General features: G+C 40.7%; 1 protein-coding gene across 1 annotated transcript in view; it reads left to right on the top strand.

The window, feature by feature from the left end:
• The window catches only part of LOC145400121 (muscle-specific protein 300 kDa-like), a 67,617-nt gene that overhangs the window by 35,580 nt on the left and 14,051 nt on the right, over positions 1–17,986 (top strand). The window contains 3 exon segments of the mRNA XM_080272632.1: positions 10,526–10,724; positions 16,486–16,637; positions 17,674–17,848. Of these exon segments, the coding sequence (XP_080128758.1) occupies positions 10,526–10,724; positions 16,486–16,637; positions 17,674–17,848 (526 nt within the window).

Genomic DNA, 17,986 nt, shown 5'->3' with positions numbered 1-17,986 from the left:
AGGTGATATATGGGGAAAAAAAAGTGAAGTCAGATAAGATTATGAAAGAAAATGAAACAAAGGCTGAAATATAAGAGAACACTCAAGAAAAAAAAAAAAAAAGGGATTAGGAAGATGGAGATAAAAGGTGAAGGATGTTTACAGGGAACAGGAAGTGAAGAAAGACAATATCATAATAAAATAACTAATAAAAATGGTACGAGGGGATGACTAGGGAAGAGATGAGAAAACGAAGATGGAGAATGGAAAGGATGGAAATAAATAAGGATGGCTGTATAGAAGAGAAATGAACTGAAGGAAAGTTATGAGAGAAAAAGTAAAAAAAAAAAATGATGGTAAAAAGGGAAAGAATTACAGAAGAAAACAAAGAAAAAATCACAAAGTTGATGAGGGAAAAAATTAATATACAGAGTGTGGATGACAAGGGACAAGATAGGAAGAAGCAAGAGGAGGAAAATGAGATGTGAAACGGTGTACGGAGGGTAACAACCAAGGAGACGAGAGTGAGATATGAAAGAGAGCTAAGAAAGAGAGGAAGTGGTGACAAAAAGGGAGCAGGTTGTAAAGCAGCATAAAAAGCAAGCAAAAGGCAACAGACAGAAAATATACGTGATAAAATGCAAACGATATGGGCAAAAGGAAAAACAATAACAGAAAAATGATGACAGGTACATTACTATAGAAACTGAAATACGTAAAAAAATAAAGCAACAAAGGAAAAAAATAAGAAAGGGAAAGTGTGATGTGTAACAGTGCATGGGTACAATTTTAGACAAGGAAAACTATGAGTAAAATTCAGTTACCAAACACGAGGGCAAGGAAACAAGAAGACCAACTATATACGAAGTCTTGGTGAGAAGGGAAAGGCAGGCGAAAGCAAGGAAAGGAAACGGTATGTGATAAAGTGTACAATGTTAAAAGCTGAAAACTGCTTGAAAACTTCTGATGCCCAAATAGAGAGCAAGGGAACACGAAGTCTGATGATATACAAAGTCTGGGTGAAAAGGGGAAAGAGAGGAGGAAGCAAGAGAGGGAAATATTAAAGCTAAGAGGCAGCGAGAGAGGGAAAAATGAAAGCGAGAAGGAAGCAAGAGGGAAAAATGAAAGCGAGAAGGAAGCAAGAGGGAAAAATGAAAGAAAGGAGGAAACGAGGGAAAAAACGAAACGTGAGAAACCATGAAAACCATGAAAAGATCCACATACCAAAAACGAGAGCAGGGAAATAGAAGGGCTAGAAATACAAGTTCGGGTGGAAAAGGAAAATTGTGAGGAAGCAAGGAAGGGAAGGTGAAAGGAGATACAGACTGGACGATTTTTGATGATGGCAACTACCCTACTATATATAAAAGACTTTGATGTCCAAAAGAGGTGCAAGAAAATAGTAAAGCTTAAGAAGGTGACTAAGAAGATATTAGAAAAAGGAAGAAAATGAGGGAAAGGAAAGTCAGAAGAGATACAGACTACTACGATGATTAATAACGAAAACTATACACGAATATCAATGCCAAAAAAAGAGCCAGGAAATATGAAATCCAAAAATATACCTAATGTGAATAAGAAGCGGAAGAAAGAATGAAACAAGAAAATGAAAAAGAATAAAATGATGTGATACAAGGTATTAAAAAAATCAGGGGCAAAAAATAAAAGTCAGGAAAGAAAGTGTCACTAAACTCCATCCATACCTGCATTTTGTGAGGGGATCTTGAGGCTGAATGCGAGATGGCCAGAAAACACGCTCCCGGTCGCCTAATCGTGGAACACATACGATTTAAAGCGCGAAGAATAAGAGTGTGTGTGTGTGTGTGTGTGTGTGTGTGTGTGTGTGTGTGTGTGTGTGTGTGTGTGTGTGTGTGTCATTCCAGTTAAGTTACAGGATAGGGAAAGAAATGGAGTAAATATAAGATACAGAACAGAGAGAGAAATGGAGACAAGACCTTCTACAACAATGCAATCAGTATCACAGCCAAAGCAGTTCCTAGAAGCCTTGAAACACATAAGGCTGTGTTGATGTGTTAAGCAGATCAATCGACTTAGAGACACCATAGATGCCCCTCTGACCTCCTCAAAGCTAAATAAATTCTTTTGACGTGAGAGGGCATAAAATACTAGAGTTGTCGTGACTATGAAAAAGGTTAATTGGGGCACTATTAGCACACTCAGGCCCCTATAGTCAGCTGAATAAAATAGCTTTGGGTAACTGGAGTGGAAGCTAAAGTAGTAGGGACCATTATTAAGGGCTAACTCCAGATAAAGAAGCAGACACATCAAGCTGTAAACAGGCTTCCCATCTAAATATACAAACACAGGAGGACAAGAGAGGTAAAGGAGTGAGAAGCAGAGGGATTCATGATGAGATACAAAGGAGTACAAAGGAATGCAAGGGAATACACAGACGAGAGATAGGAAAGAGATGAGAGGTTAAATTGGTGAGGCAGAGAAAGAGCAAGAGAGAGAGAGAGAGAGGGAGGGTGAGCGGAATGAAAGCAGAGACGACTGAGAAAATATTTCGGAGGGGAGTCCAAGGAGAGAGAGAGAAAGGAAGGGATAGACATATAGATGGATAGATAGACATACTAATAAACTGACTGACAGATAGATGGATAGCTATACAGAGAGAGAGAGAGAGAGAGAGAGAGAGAGAGAGAGAGAGAGAGAACTGGGAGGCAAAGGGAGAAAGGGAAAACGAAATGGAAACTGAGAAGGACGGAATATGTGAGAAAGAGAGAAAGAGACAGAGAGAGGGAAGGAGGTCGAGAAGGAGCGAGGAAAAAATGTTAGAGTGAGGAGGGGAAGGAAGTGAGCAAGCAGAGAGGGTGAGAAAGAGAGATGAGAGCAAAGCGATCGAAGGAGGGAGGGAGAGAGAGAGATAGAGATAGAGATACAGAGAGAGAGAGAGAGAGAGAGAGAGAGAGAGAGAGAATTATTGTACTGATGATGATGGTGATGATAATGATGACGATAACAGTAGACGATAAGAAACAGAAAATGAAAGGAGAAATAAGACAAAATTCCAGCAAAGTGAAAATACACAGAAAAATCATCACAGTAAACTAAGAAAATTAATCTAAACTCAAAAACATAAATTACAAAAGGAATTAAAACTGAAGACATATTTAAGAATAATTATACGGGACAGTCTTTCTTTATAATCTATTATTTTATTTATTAACCCAACTTCTCCTACCCCTCTGAAGCAAGTTTTTTTTTTTTTTATGCAAGGAAAAAGGAATCAAATGCCATAAGACCGCAAGATTGTTCCAAGAAAAAATAAAAGAAAAACGAAAGAAAAAATGAAAACTATCTAATAAAAAATGAATATAATGATGTCTTTTTACACATATTTTAGCCATTTTTAGATTTTTTTTGACATTCAATTTCATGACGAATCTCTGACTTAATACTGCCAACACCTGAGAATAATATTTACCTGAAGGGGGTTAACTGGCCTATATTTTACCTTTCAAATAAAAAAATCCCAAAGGTGAATAAAATCGTCTTGAGCTGGGGAGGAAAAAACTGATAAAAGACTCCACAGATCGAAGGTTAATTATTTGAGGAGAAAAACATAAAGATGAAGGTGTTATATATCCTCATAATTAATACGTTTAATACAAAGTGAATTTCTTAATATGAATATAATGTCTGGAGGTCAGGCAGCATTGTAAATAAATATATAAATAAATAAATAAATAAATGTGTTGCAAGGACGGCCCAGTCAACATTATCAGTGTCAACCCTGCATCAGTTATTCATTTTCTACTGCCACTGCCACACCTACGCCCACATCAGCAGACCGAGCCGTCCAAACAACAAATCAGATACCGCTAGATGAGTTACTAGTGGAGCGCTATTTATGAACCACCCTGTATTTTGCACGCCAGACGAGAGCTGAGAGGGAGTGTGCAAAAGTCTGTATTTTTCTCTCTCACTTTTTTTTTCTCTTTTTCTGATGTGTAAAAAAATACGATTAATGACTCCCTCTAGAATCAGGACGTGTGTGTGTGTGTGTGTGTGTGTGTGTGTGTGTGTGTGTGTGTGTGTGTGTGTGTGTGTGTGTGTGTGTGTGTGTGTGTGTGTGTGTGTGTGTGTGTGTTATTGGCATGTGTCCACTGACCAGAGGGAGTGTTATTCTTAGTTACTCCCTCTCCTCTGCCAGATCGCATAACTATCTCTCTCTCTCTCTCTCTCTCTCTCTCAAGCAATTATATTTTTCCTTCTAATTCACTCACCCCATTTTCTTCTTAATCCATTTTCCTTCCTCCCACACTCTTCATCTCTGTCTCCTCCTACGCCTCGCTTTTTAGTGCTTCTCTCTCTCTCTCCCTCTCTCTCTCTCGTCCTCGAATTTCACTTTCACTTCCTTCCTCTTTTTTTTTTTTTTTTTTAGTTTTTACATTTACCTGTCACTTTTTTGTTACTCTCTCTCTCTCTCTGTTTTCGGCCCTCATGGATTTCTGTCATATAAACAGTCATTATACTCTGTTCACTCAAAGCTGGCGTAAAACTGCGAAGTCTCTATCTTGAATGCTGAATTATAAGAAGGCACTGACACTAGAATATGGTGCTAGTCACGAAGAAGTGCTACGAGAAAAAGATGCCACAGAAAGGATGAAAATTTACACCCAGTTAAAGTGGACGAAGTATAGACAAATGACTCTCTCTCTCTCTCTCTCTCTCTCTCTCTCTATTACAGTCATCTCGTTAATCTAAGAAATGCCTGTGAATTTGGCTCAGTTATCTTGTTTTTATTTTTTCTTGGAGGGAATAATCATGCGGTTTCTCGGCCTTTGGTTCCTTCTTCCTTGCATTAAAAAAAAAAAAAAAGTATCAAGGGTAGAAGAAAAATGGCGTCCAGAGGCAACACATGATAAAACTGAAAAAAAGAAAAAAAGAAAAAAGAAAAAGGTAACACAATGATTAAAAAATGATAATGTGATAAAATTGATAAAAAAGAAAAAGCAATGCGATAAAATTGATAAACGTAATTGACAAAAGTAACTGAAAAAAATGTGATAAAACTGATAAAAAGGCAAAAATAATAATAAAAAAAAAGGAATGTTATCATGGAGTTTTTTTCTGCTACCCCTTCACGCCGATGACTTACAATTACCTGGTTCTTAAGATGACAGGTAAATGACAACGACGGAAGCGCATTTGTATATCTATTTCAATATCGATCTATCTATTTATTTATCTAGGTATATGGCTACCTATCTATCTATCTGTCATTATCTATGTCTAACAATAAATAAAATAAAGTGGAAGAAATGAAACTAAAGTGGAGGAATTGAAACTAAAGTGGAGGAAATGAAACTTAAGTGGAAGAAATGAAACTTTAAGTGGAAAAAATTCTTGGCTAAAGTCCGTGAGTCTGTAAAAACACTTGCTAATTGCTTCAGATCTCACGGCTAGACGAAGCAAACTTTACTGATGTGAAGGAATTGGATCTGCATCTCACTTCTCCTTGTCTTATTCTTTTCACTGCTTCCTTCACGTCACTCTTTCATATTGTTACCTCAGACTCTCTTTCTTTCAGTGTGTGTTCTAAAGTAATACACCAATGCATCTACATTAAGTAAGTTCCACACACACACACACACACACACACACACACACACACACACACACACACACACACACACACACCAGTGAAGTGCATACATGTACCACTTATCATCGCAATCATTAATTCTGTCTGTCTGTCGGTCTCTCTCTCTCTCTCTCTCTCTCTCTCTCTCTCTCTCTCTCCCCTGACTAATCATTTCCTCATCACCAATCTCAAGTTTAGCAAATACAAGGTCATCTCCAAATAAAAAAAATAAAAAAATCTCCCTAGTGTGTCTTCATCTGTATGTGTTACACTGAGAGTAGATTCATAAGACCATGTGTAGTATGAATAAATATGAGTGGGAATCTATATAAGCATGTAAGAGTGTCATACTACCAGCAAGGGGTAGAATCTGTGCGTGTGTGTGTGTGTGTGTGTGTGTGTGTGTGTGTGTGTGTGTGTGTGTGTGTGTGTGTGTGTGTGTGTGTGTGTGTGTGTGTGTGCGTGTGTGTGTGTGTGTGTGTCAGTCTACTACCTACCTGAATATCTATCCACCTTCCTACCTACCTACATACCCACTTTATCTATCTATCTACCTACTTTCCCTCTCTCTCCCCAACACGTCACCCACATTTTCCTTTCGCCACTTCTCACTGATAATCATTGTTTGAGGACCCACAAGGACACCACTAATGTGATGAATATTTAATGGCATGGAAATTATACTAACTTCCCTTCCTCCACCCCCTCTACTGCTGCGGAGAGAGAGAGAGAGAGAGAGAGAGAGAGAGAGAGAGAGAGAGAGAGAGAGAGAGAGAGAGAGAGTACAGACCCAAAATGATGTGGACTGAAGACAGAGTTATATTTTAAAGAGAAACAGGAAGCTTCGTGGGACATCCTCTTTAGCGATTTTTTCTGGATATTACACATCATTTTATATTACTTAAATTACCTTAATATCAATACAGGTTGCATAAATAACATACCGGTACATTAGATTATCAGAGACCTACATGGAAAAATAAAATAATAAGGAATAATCTAGAGAAAGATTTTTAAACCAGCAAGAATACACCTTTTTAGTATCATATCCTTTTAAGATACCTTGACTGACCACTTCAGCCTAAAGATGTTAATTTGAGTTTATCATTATTAATACCACATAATTTTGCAGCACAGGCAGTTCCGTTTATAAGACAGGGATATTTTCTCAATTACCATAACTTTCTCCACATAAGTGGTATTGTAAATGGTAAGGAAAGCATCAAATAAGGAAAGTAGCAAATCAAGGTACAAAGAGAAGCTTATGCAATGTCTGTTGTTTACTGCACACTTATCAGTAAAGAAAAAAGTATATAAGAAACGATTTGTAAAAACTGTGAAAATCATCCCTCTCGGTGAAATGATTTTGAGATGCTGTTTTTCAAGACACACAACATCACCAAAAACACGAGAAAATAGACAAGGAAAAAAAGTGGCATCAGGGAGAACAAGGAGCACAAAAACAGAAACAAAACAATAAAAAAAGACAAGACCAGAGAATATAACTACCGAAAACACAAAACCGACAAAAAGCAAACGTTGAAAAAGAAAAACAATGGAGAAGAAAAGGCACAAAACAAACAAAAAAAATTAAAAACCTGAGTAATACACAGGTACTTCCCCAAAAAAATAAAAAAATAAAAAGAAAATAGCCAGGTACAAAGACCGACCCCGGACTACACAGAAGGGACGAAACAAAAGTAAAATTAGTCCAAACACAAGCACTCTCCAACGCAGGTAAAAAAAAAAATCGAAAAACATAAACAGCAGAGAACAGAAGAACAAGGGAAGAACAGGGAAGCACAAAAACAAGAGTGGAAGCTATATAAAAAAAAAAACAGCAAACACAAAGTAAAGCAAATTAAAAGAAATAAAGGGAGAGAAAACTAAAAGACAAGAGCGTGGGAGGAGCAGGGAAGGAAACCAAAAACAGAAAAAAAAAGAAAAAACAATCAGAAAACACTTAAAGGACGCGCACATACATACACAAGCACTTGCCATCCTCCTACACACACACACACACACACACACACACACACACACACACACACACACGCAGAAGTATATACCCAATTTGGAGCAGTCTCTGGTCTGGCCCATTCCTTAGCGCCTCTCTCTATCTCTCTCTATTGGTCTCTTGCATCTCGCCCTGGGGACTGCCCTGAGACAGAGAGAGAGAGAGAGAGAGAGAGAGAGAGAGAGAATGAATTACTGATTATCTGTCTGTGATGATAAATGGTATGTGTATGCACTTCACTGGTGTGTGTGTGTGTGTGTGTGTGTGTGTGTGTGTGTGTGTGTGTGTGTGTGTGTGTGTGTGTGTGTGTGTGTGTGTGTGTGTGTGTGTGTGTGTGTGTGTGTGTGTGTGTGTGTGTGTGTGTGTGTGTGTGTGTGTGTGTGTGTGTGTGTGACTTTACATACATATTAAGCATAAGGTTACATAAGGTTACTATTTGTATAATTAAATGCTGTATAATACTAAATGAATATATATGAATAGATGAAAGTCAATAAATAGATAGGCTGGTTGATAAGATAGATAGATTCGTCAATAAGAAAAATGAGATCGATAAATATAAATAACTGTAGCTTAAATGTTGATAGATAAATTGATATGAAAGATAGACTAACATTAGGACAAATAAGGTGTTTGTTATTAAGTATTTTTAAACATTAATTCATTGATTATGTTACTGCTAATGCACTAATTCTGATTTTTATTTCTCTCTCTCCTTCCCTCTTCTTCCTTCTCCTCCTCCTTCCTTTATTTTCCCTATTCTCTGCTTCTCTCTCTCTCTCTCTCTCTCTCTTCTCTCTCTACCCTGTGTCATCTGCTCTTTAATTCTCTCATTCTTTGCCGTCCGACTGCGTTCCCCACCACCATTTCTCTCGCCCAAATGTCTTCCTATTTTCCCTCCACTCTCAACTTTTCCTGATTTCTCTCTCCTCTCTCCACCTGCTCCTCCTCCGCCTACGTTCCCTCCTCGTCTTCGTCCTCCTCCTCTTTGCCTGTCTTTATTTTCCTGAATTTCCTATTTTTACATACTCCACTACTCTTGTATTTTTTTCTTTTTTACCTTCCTTTTTTTTTTTTTTTTTGTTTCTGTTTACTCTCATTCACATTTACTTTCTCAAAACCTCTACACGCATCTTTCTTCATTTTCCTTCCTTTTGCCTGATTATTCCTGTATTTTCCCCTATTTTCTTTTACATCTTCTATTCCACTCATTTGCATTATATTTTCATTTCCCTTGCATTACCTTGGCTTCCATTTAATTGCTTCTTCTCCCCCCTCCTCTCTCTCTCTCTCTCCCTCTCTCTCTCTCTCTCCCTCCCAAAATTCCTTTCATTTTGGGAATTTGTTGATTTCAATCCTCTTTTGTCTCACTTTCCTTCGTCCCTCTGCTTCATTTCTCTCTGTTTATCGTTCTCCTTCGCCTCTCTTCGTACCTTTTATTATCGTTCACTTTTATAATTCGCTGATGCATATTCCTTTCCTTTTATCTTTCATACACATCCTTTCAAAATTATTCGTCTCGTCTCCTTCCCTCATTTTTCCTTCCTCCCTTATTTCCTTCCTTCTTTTTCCTTCTTCTCTCCTTTCCTTCCCTTCCCTTTTGTCTGATATTTCTTTTTTCTTTCCTTCCTTCCTCCCTTCCTTCTTCCATTTTTCTCCTTCCTCTCTGACGACAATCTTTCACCCTTCTTTTATATTTCAAACACTCCTTCCTTTCTTCCATCTTTCCTTCCTTTCTTCCATCCTTCCTTCCTTTCTTCCATCCATCCTTCCTTCCTTCCTTTCTTCCATCCATCCATCCTTTCATCCATCCTTCCTTCCTTACTTCCATCCATCCTTCCCTCCTTCCTCCTTTCCCTTCTGTCTCTACCTACGTACTTTCATCTTCCTTTCATTCTCCTTTCCTCTTCCTCCAACAACGCCCTTCCTCCTTTCTTTCTTTCTCCTTTCCCTCTTTTCTCTAACGACACACTTCCTCCTTCCTTTCCTTCTTCCGTCTTCTCTCCCCTCGCATCACTCTTTCTCCCCTTCTCTCTGTCTGCCCTCCATCCAATACCGTGCATTTATATGTGTATTTTTTTTTCCTACATTTCCTTTTTCATGTTTTGTGTTTTGTCACATATTTTTCCACGTTTCGTATTTTTTACCTCTCTCTCTCTCTCTCTCTCTCCCTCTCTCTCTCTCTCTCATTCTTCACTTTCCCTACCTAAAAAAAAAAAAAAATCCGTCACTCCCATTTCTCCCCATCATTCTTCGTTTCTTGCCCCCTCTCAATATTTTTTCCATCCATATTCCTTTTTAATTTTCACCCTCCCCCTTCTCCGTTCTCGCAATCTTTCACATTTTTTCATTTTTTTCGCTTCGCCTTCCTGTTCTTTTTACTTTCTCTTTTTTCCTCTTTCTCTTCTCAATTTTTCTTCTGTTTTCGTTTTTCTGTTTTTTTTTTCCTTTTTCTTTCGCTATTGCTCTCTCTCTCTCTCTCTCTCTCTCTCTCTCTTTCCATCTTTCTATCCATCTACCTATCTGTACCCAACTATCAATCTCGTCTCAATCTCTCCTCAATCCAACTCCCTTTCTACTTCTCTCCTTCCAAATCCCTCACCCACTCTCCCTCCCTCCTCCCACTCATTTCCATCTATCTATCTACCTATCTATTTCATCTGCTCTATAACTCTCCTACGTCCTCTCTCCCTCTCTTCTTCTCCCAATTCCCTCTCTCTCCCTCCATCCTTCTCCCAATCCCTCTCTCTCCCTCTGTCCTAATTCCATATCCCATCCTCTTTATTTTACCCTTTCTGTCTACCTATCTATCTCTTCTCCCTAACTCTATATCCACTCCTTCTCTCCATTCTCTCTCCTCTCAATTCCCTCTACCCTTCTCTCAATCCCTCTCCCATCCTCCATCTTCCCCTCCACAGTCGCTATGCCGAGACCTGGACAAGGAGGGGACGAAGGCCTGGCTGGACATGATGCTCGAGAAACTATCCAGCCACAGCAGCGAGACCGAGGACAACCTATCGGGGCGAGACAAGGCCATGAAGGCGCAGGAGAAGAAGAAGCTCGAGGCCATGATCGAGCGACACAAGGGGCTCATGGGACCCACCATGGAGGCACAGAGTACGTGACTGAAAAAAACAATGGGCAATAAATACACACGCACACACTCGCTACCTACTCCACGGGGGACACAGAAACAGGTGAAACGCAGCGTGAAACACAGAAATTAGCTACTTCGTCCGCAGGGGAACAGTGAAACGGGCTAGGTAAAACGCAGGGTGAAACAGAAATTTGGTACCTCGTCCGCAGGGGAACAGTGAAACAGGCTAGGTGAAACGCAGGGTAAATCACAAAAACTCGCTACCTACTCCTCAGGGGAACGCCGAAATAGGCTCAGTTGCAGGGTGAAACAGAAACTATCTACCTCGTTCGCAGGGGAACACTGAAACAGGCTATGGGAGACGCAGGAAGAAACATGCATCAAGGCGCTACTTCCTCCGCAGGGGACGATGCGTAGGTCAGGAGGCATCAGGGTTGTTACAGAGGCTAGGTCGACGGAAAAAAAAAAAAAAAAAAAAGGAAAGAAAGGAATAGAGAGAGAATCGTTTCCTACTGACTCACTACAAAGGGCACAAGGAGAAAGGGAAGGCTGGGGAAATAACAGCCTGTGTCGCTTACTGTCGCTAACAAGGGTAAAGGGAACAGGTAGGGTCTAGAGGGAATGAAAAGGTTAGGTCTCTCTCTCTCTACCCGCTCACAAAGGGGGATGGGGAAAACTAGAGGATTATGGGTTCTTTGATTTCCTAGACTCGTATTCTCGCTCGTTGCGGAAGCTCCCTAACACCTCTTCCAAGGCGACTTGTCTTGCTCCCTAACACTCTTTCCATGCGATTTATTTTGCTCCCTAACACCATTTCCTAAGGGATTTATTTTGCTTATTCCACCTTGTCATCCTACTCTGTGAAACTTAAATCATTCTATTATCATCATACTCTGCACACATAATGTACCGAAGGACATTAACCAGCCATATCCAAAAATAAATCGTTAAGGAAGAGGTGTTAGGGAGCCTCCTTAGCCCACGGGAAGGCGGGGTAAGATACTAGGGTACTTTTAAACCCAAGCTGTTGCAAGTACCGAAGTGGTCTGGTCCTCCATATATTTGGTCTCGAAAGCCCCTTTATCTCTACAAGTTTTCCCAGTGTGAGATTTCGCTTTCACGGACCCAGACCATTCGAACGTGGACTTGATGAGAGTCCTTTCGGTCCGGGTGGAAGAGTCGTTTAATTTGGTCCAGGTTCTTATCTTTTGAGGTTCTTTCACGGTGCTCAGTGACAGAGGAAGACAGTGCTGTGACTCTATATCCTTTACACACACACACACACACAAACACACACACACACACACACACACAAAATCATGACGTACCGAAAATCAGTATCACCAAAAGTGTTAAAATAGAGAATTCTGTATAACATCGTGGTGGTGGTAGTAGTAGTAGTAGTAGTAGTAGTAGTAGTAGTAGTAGTAGTAGTAGTAGTAGTAGTAGTAGTAGTAGCAGTAGTAATAGTAGATGTAGTGGTAGTAGTAGTAATAGTAGATGTAGTGGTAGTAGTAGTAATAGTAGATGCAGACCCAGGCTCTTCTAAGTGTGAACTCAGTGGATTACAGGTTGAAGTTGCTCTTTTCCTGCAGTCCACCATCCTCCTTTCGGGGGATAGGGAGGGGGTGAAGGTACGCCTGTATAATCGGGCAGTTCCCCCAACCAACTATATCAGTGCCACCACATGAAGGCATCCATCTTCAGCACTAGAAAGAAAAAAAACGCTAACATGGTAACTTTGAAGAGAACTAACCTTGGCCCTGTTGTCATTAACTCTTTTCCTCGGAGACAGGAAGAAAGAGAGAGAGGGAAGGAGGGAGGGAGAGAGGGAGGGAAGAAGGGTCAGAGAAGAGGGAGGGAGAAGGAGAGGGGAAGGAGGGAAAGAAAATATTAAAGGGAACAGTTCCGAGGGCATGGGTTATAACATGTTGAGATAATATTTTTATTCCTGGGAGCATTAACTGCGCCAACACAAAAGATATTTGTCTATCTATCTACATATATATAGACAGAAAAATAGATAGAAAGATAAAGAGAAGGACAGACAAAAAGACAGATACGTAGGCAGACAAACGGACAGAAACGAACGGACAAACAGAGAGACAGTCAGTGTACGTAAAACAGGTAAAATGAAATCACATTATCGCTACCTCGTCTCCACAAAACCATAAAGTGATTGTAGCCTGCGTTTCCCCCCCCCCCATAGAAATTGCTCTTCCTTCTCCTATTTTCGACAAAGGAGCCTGATTGAGGATTTTTCCCAACCTAATTACTGTATGGCCACCACTATCATCACCATCATCATCTCGAGTGAGGTCTTCATCACGGAGGTAATTTTCTCTCAAGGCATCTCTTAGGTCACGACGTCCAATCTCAAATTTTATGGACAACGACCGAGGAAGAAATTTTAGGCACGAAAAATATAGGGCTTCGGTTTTCATCAGGTGAGATTCATTCATTTTTTTTTCATCAAGTGACTGGGATGCATCAGCCTAATGTCTTTACTGGGAAACAAAACTTTACTTGTAAAATGAGAGTTGTATTAAGGCAGCCATATGCGTTAAAAAGAGGCAACAAAAAGTATGGATATCTGCCGTGAAGAAAGGAAATGATCCGAGACAGTAACACATCTTCACTTCACTCCCTAGTTCACTACTCTTGGACCTGCAATCCGCGTAGACCCCCTATGTCTTACTCATCGTTTTTATCAGTACCGTATCTACATAGTTGTCTGACAGTTTTCCAGTTTACAGTACGACCCTGAGTTTGTTTGTGTTAGTTACCCCAGGCTCAAATATACCAATACAGTTTACGGCCCCTGATATTAATAACGGTATATTCAAATCCCATATACACCCATGCATTTCACAGTATTCGTAAAAGTGGTGTGTTGTTTGTTCATGGTGTGATATTTTATCTATAATAACTCTAGGACAGTGAGGCAATTTTTAAAACTTACAGCTCTTTCAATGTTTTGATTGCACTGCGTGTTTCCAGAGCAGGTAAAATGCATGGGAGGTAATAGGCATTCAGCACAATTCTCTTTAAACCTTCCCAAGTTCTTTTCAACATGACCGCAGTTAAGAGAGTAAAGTTCATTTAATGACTATATTCCTCTTCTCTGGCCAGTGAATATGAGGCATCCATTACGTCGACTTGTATCTGACAGCTTAACTGCCTCAAAGGGTATCACTATGCCTGAAGTTCCTTGGCCAGAGAGCAATTCCTTGGCATTGTTTGCAATAGTTTAGTGAGACATACCAGTATAAAGGTATTCTGCACTGTACATGCACGTAGTTTCTGTGTCTGAAGTGTACGGCCTGAGGTAGGTTATAGTAGTTGCAGTCCAGCCCCTGATCCAGTGTCGTCATCACCATCACCATCCTGCCCACCCCTGGTCTGTATGGCTTTACGTTACTGCACTTCCAGGCTGCATCTCGTATTTCACTTAAACGACCAACACGAAAATTACTGCCAACTGGAACAGAATACCCGTAAGACAAATCCAAACGAGAACACGAATGAATACAACATCTTAAGAAAAATGATAATCTTTATAAGAAGTTTAAACAATACAGGAACCATGCAATACGAGAAAGCATAAGCGTAGAATAGTGTTAATGAGACAGGAATTCAACAGACACCATAGCACATGAAATTCTTAATCATCTGTGTTATATGAGAAATTTAGCACTTCATGATGAATGGACACCAGAGAAAACTAAAGCACAGGCAAGTGGAAATGAGAGTACATTAAAGATCAGCATACCTTCTGAAGTTCTTACTATTATACATATAGTTTTAACAATATCTGACCCAGGTAGGCCTATACAAAAAAGGCTCAAGACAATAAACTGTGCACAACAAGACAATCCAACACTGCCACGCCCCTATCCCGATAAAGTCCTGTAGCTCCTGTTGTGAGATATCGTGTACAACCTTTAGCCCTGGCCAGTTTACGCAACACAAGATCGAAATATACATGCGAAAGCTCAGGACAAGCATAGATTGTGTACAGTTTGATGTCTAAATGTCGACACTGCCCTGCCCTATCCCGTCAGGCCCTACTGTAGCTCCTGTAGAGAGGTATCGAGCACAGCCTGTAGCCCTACCCAGTCACCCTCTCTGTGCCTTCATTGTGGGGTCCACGAAATTTCCCTCACCCGTGTAGTCTCCAAGCTCCACAGTGACACCCAGCCGACACTAGCAATGGACGTCATAGTTTGTGATGTCACTCGCTGTCTACAACCAGCCAACACTAGACACTGACGTCATAGTCTTGTGGTGTCATTCGCAGTGTATGTGTGGCGTCTTCACATACATCATCGTACTGGGTGTCCTTCCCTTCAAGCTTCTGCCCACCACTTTCCTATAAAATTTTCATGACGGCTTTTCTGTGCTACGTGGCTGTCTCTCTCACTTTATGAGTGGGGGAAGCCTTTCTGCTTTGCCTTCTGCTTTGCTTTCCTCGTCTTTTACTAACAAACAGCCACGAAAGGACCAATAGGCTTGTTGGTGTTTGTTTCCAATTGTCTTCGCCCTTCTAGTTTCCTTGTATCCCTCATGTCTTTGTTTTCCTTCGCTAATACCTCTTGGCAATACACGCTATCCCACAACTGCATAAAAGCAACATATTTAATACACTAATCAACTTTTTTTTTTTACTGATACAGGGACTGTGAGGTAATATGCTTACATCGCAAAATTTTACTCTAAATTTAACGCTTTGGCTGCCGCGGTATGATCACATCTTACTCGGCGTCATTCTTCTTTATCTTTTCTCAGTTCTTTACGCTGGCTGATCTGTTTTGCTTCTCTGACTTTTATAACAATTTTTACTATTCTCTCATGTCAACTAGTTTTCTTTTTTTTGTTAACTATGCATAATTCTTAACCTGCCAACGTTCGTGGTTCTCTTCTGCTTATATCAAAGAGTAATACAATAATACTCCAGACTCAATCCATACCGTACTATCCTCTTAATTATTGCATCCTCATATACATCTTCCATGGTTATATCCTTCCCTTCTTTATTTTTCACCTCTCGACTCCCCAGTCCTCTCTACCCCGCTTTTCTCCCGACTTAAATTCTTCTTTCTCTCCATCTTTTTCTCTTCTCCTTCAAGCATCACTTCAACTCTCTACCTCTTCTCCCAAACATCTCTCTTTCACGTCCCCATCTTCGTTTAAGTTTCACCCCTATACTCGTACTCGCCATCCTTCTTTCCATCCCCCCTCTTCTCTCTATCTTTTTATATTCCTCTCCTTCCTCTTTCTCTATCTCTCCCTCCTCTCCTGTTTTCTCCATCTCTCCACCCTCCTCTCCTCTCCTTTCCACCTCTACACCCCTTCCTACCTCTCTTCCCTAAATCTCTCCGTCTCTCTATCCTTTACTGTCTCTCTCCATTTCTCCACCCTTCTCCCAAAACTTCTCAGTCTCTCCATCATTGCCTGTCTCTCTCCACCCACCTCCCTGTATCTTTCCATTTTTCCATCATCTCCTTTGTCTCTCCATCTCTTTACCCTCCTCCTTGTATCTTTCCATTTCTCCACCATCTGTCCCTCTCCAACTCTCCACCCTCCTCCCTGTATCTTTCCATTTTTCCATCATTTCCTGTCTCTCTTCATCTCACCACCCTTCTCTTCTCTCTCTCTCGCTTCACTCCTCCACCTTCCTCTCGTCTCTTCATCTCTCCACCCTCCTCTCCTCTCTCCACCTCTCCATCCTTCTCCCTCTCTCTCCATCTCTCCACCCTCCTCCCTCCATCTCTCCACCAGGCAAGGTTGACCACTACTCCGAATGCTACGCCTTCGGTGACGACATCCACCCTGTGATGAAGGTACTTAATGAACAATGTCACCTGTCGTGCAAGGAGATCCACCCGCATAATATGGACATGTGTGAAGAGCAGATCGAGAAGCAGGAAAAGGTGAGAGGGCGAGAGAGAAATTAAGGAGGGAAAAGAGAGGAGAGAGAAAGAGGGAAGGTAGGGAAAGGTAGGTCGAAGGTAAACAGGAGGAAAAAGTTTTAGCAGTGGAAGGAAAGGGGAAATATAGGTAAGTGTAAGGAGCAGATAAGAAGCAGGAAAAGGTGAGAGAACATGAGGGAAAGTAGGGAGGGAAAAGAGAGGAGAGGGAGAGAGGGAAGGCAGGGAGAGAGGGAAGATACAGAAGGGAAGGTAGATGAGAAACAGGAAGAAGAAAAAATAGAAGGGGAGGGAGCAAGCATATATGGGCATGTGTGAAGAGCAGATCGAGAAGCAGGAGAAGGTAAGAGAATGAGAGGGAAAGTGAGAGGGAAAAGAGGGGAGAGGGAGAGGAGGAAGGTAGGGAAAGGAAGATAGAAAGAAAGTAGGAGGAAAAAAATTTAGAAGAGAGCAAGGAAATATCGACATGCGTAAGGAGCAGATCAAGAAGCAGGAAAAACAGAAAAAAGGAGGAAAGTAGGGAAGAAGGAGGGGAAAGCCAGAGGAAAAAATTGAAGGAAAGGAGTAAAAAACTAGGGAAATTATATTATATGAGGAAGGGGAGGAAAATGAAAATGGAAAAATGAGACAGAACTATTTGTCTTGCATGGAGGTACACCCGCATGAGAGAGAGAGAGAGAGAGAGAGAGAGAGAGAGAGAGAGAGAGAGAGAGAGAGAGAGATGGGGGGGGGGAGAAAGGCCTAATAAAGGAGATAAGAGAAGACAGACAGAGGGAAAAGAACCAAAAGGGTGCCTTAATAATTTTTGTGCAGTCAATACGCATTTATCTTAGTTTATTATTATTATTATTATCATTATTATTATTATTATCATTATTATTATTATTATTATTACAAAAGAAAATACAACTACAACAAATACAACAACAATAACAACAACTATCACCCCTATTACATCAACAACTACTACCACCACCACCACCACCATTACAACCATCATCATAATCATCATCATCGTCATCATCATTAATCCCCCCAGGTCCTCCGCACCATAGAGAACCAAGCTCCCATCTACAATGAACTTATGCGGCGGGGTCAGAAGCTCAAATCCAACCCCAACGCCCCCTCCTTCTTAGAGAGAGAGATTAAGAAGCTGGAGGAGGCTTGGAAGGACACCAACGAGAAGGCCCAGGAGCGTATCACCCTTCTCAACAGTAAGGCTTGAGAGTTGCACAAGATCTAATCCTGTTTCTCAATTTTCTTCTTCTTCTTCTCCTTCCTCCTCCTCCTCCTCCTCCTCCTCCTCCTTCTTCTTCTTCTTCTTTTTGTATAGCATCAAATCATATGTCAGT

The sequence above is a fragment of the Coenobita brevimanus genome, chromosome 51 (assembly GCF_032717465.1).
Source record: "Coenobita brevimanus isolate Jiangsu-jjx chromosome 51, ASM3271746v2, whole genome shotgun sequence".
NCBI lineage: Eukaryota > Metazoa > Arthropoda > Malacostraca > Decapoda > Coenobitidae > Coenobita > Coenobita brevimanus.
Note: the sequence above shows the minus strand (reverse complement) of the source record. Positions and strands in the feature narration are given on the sequence as shown.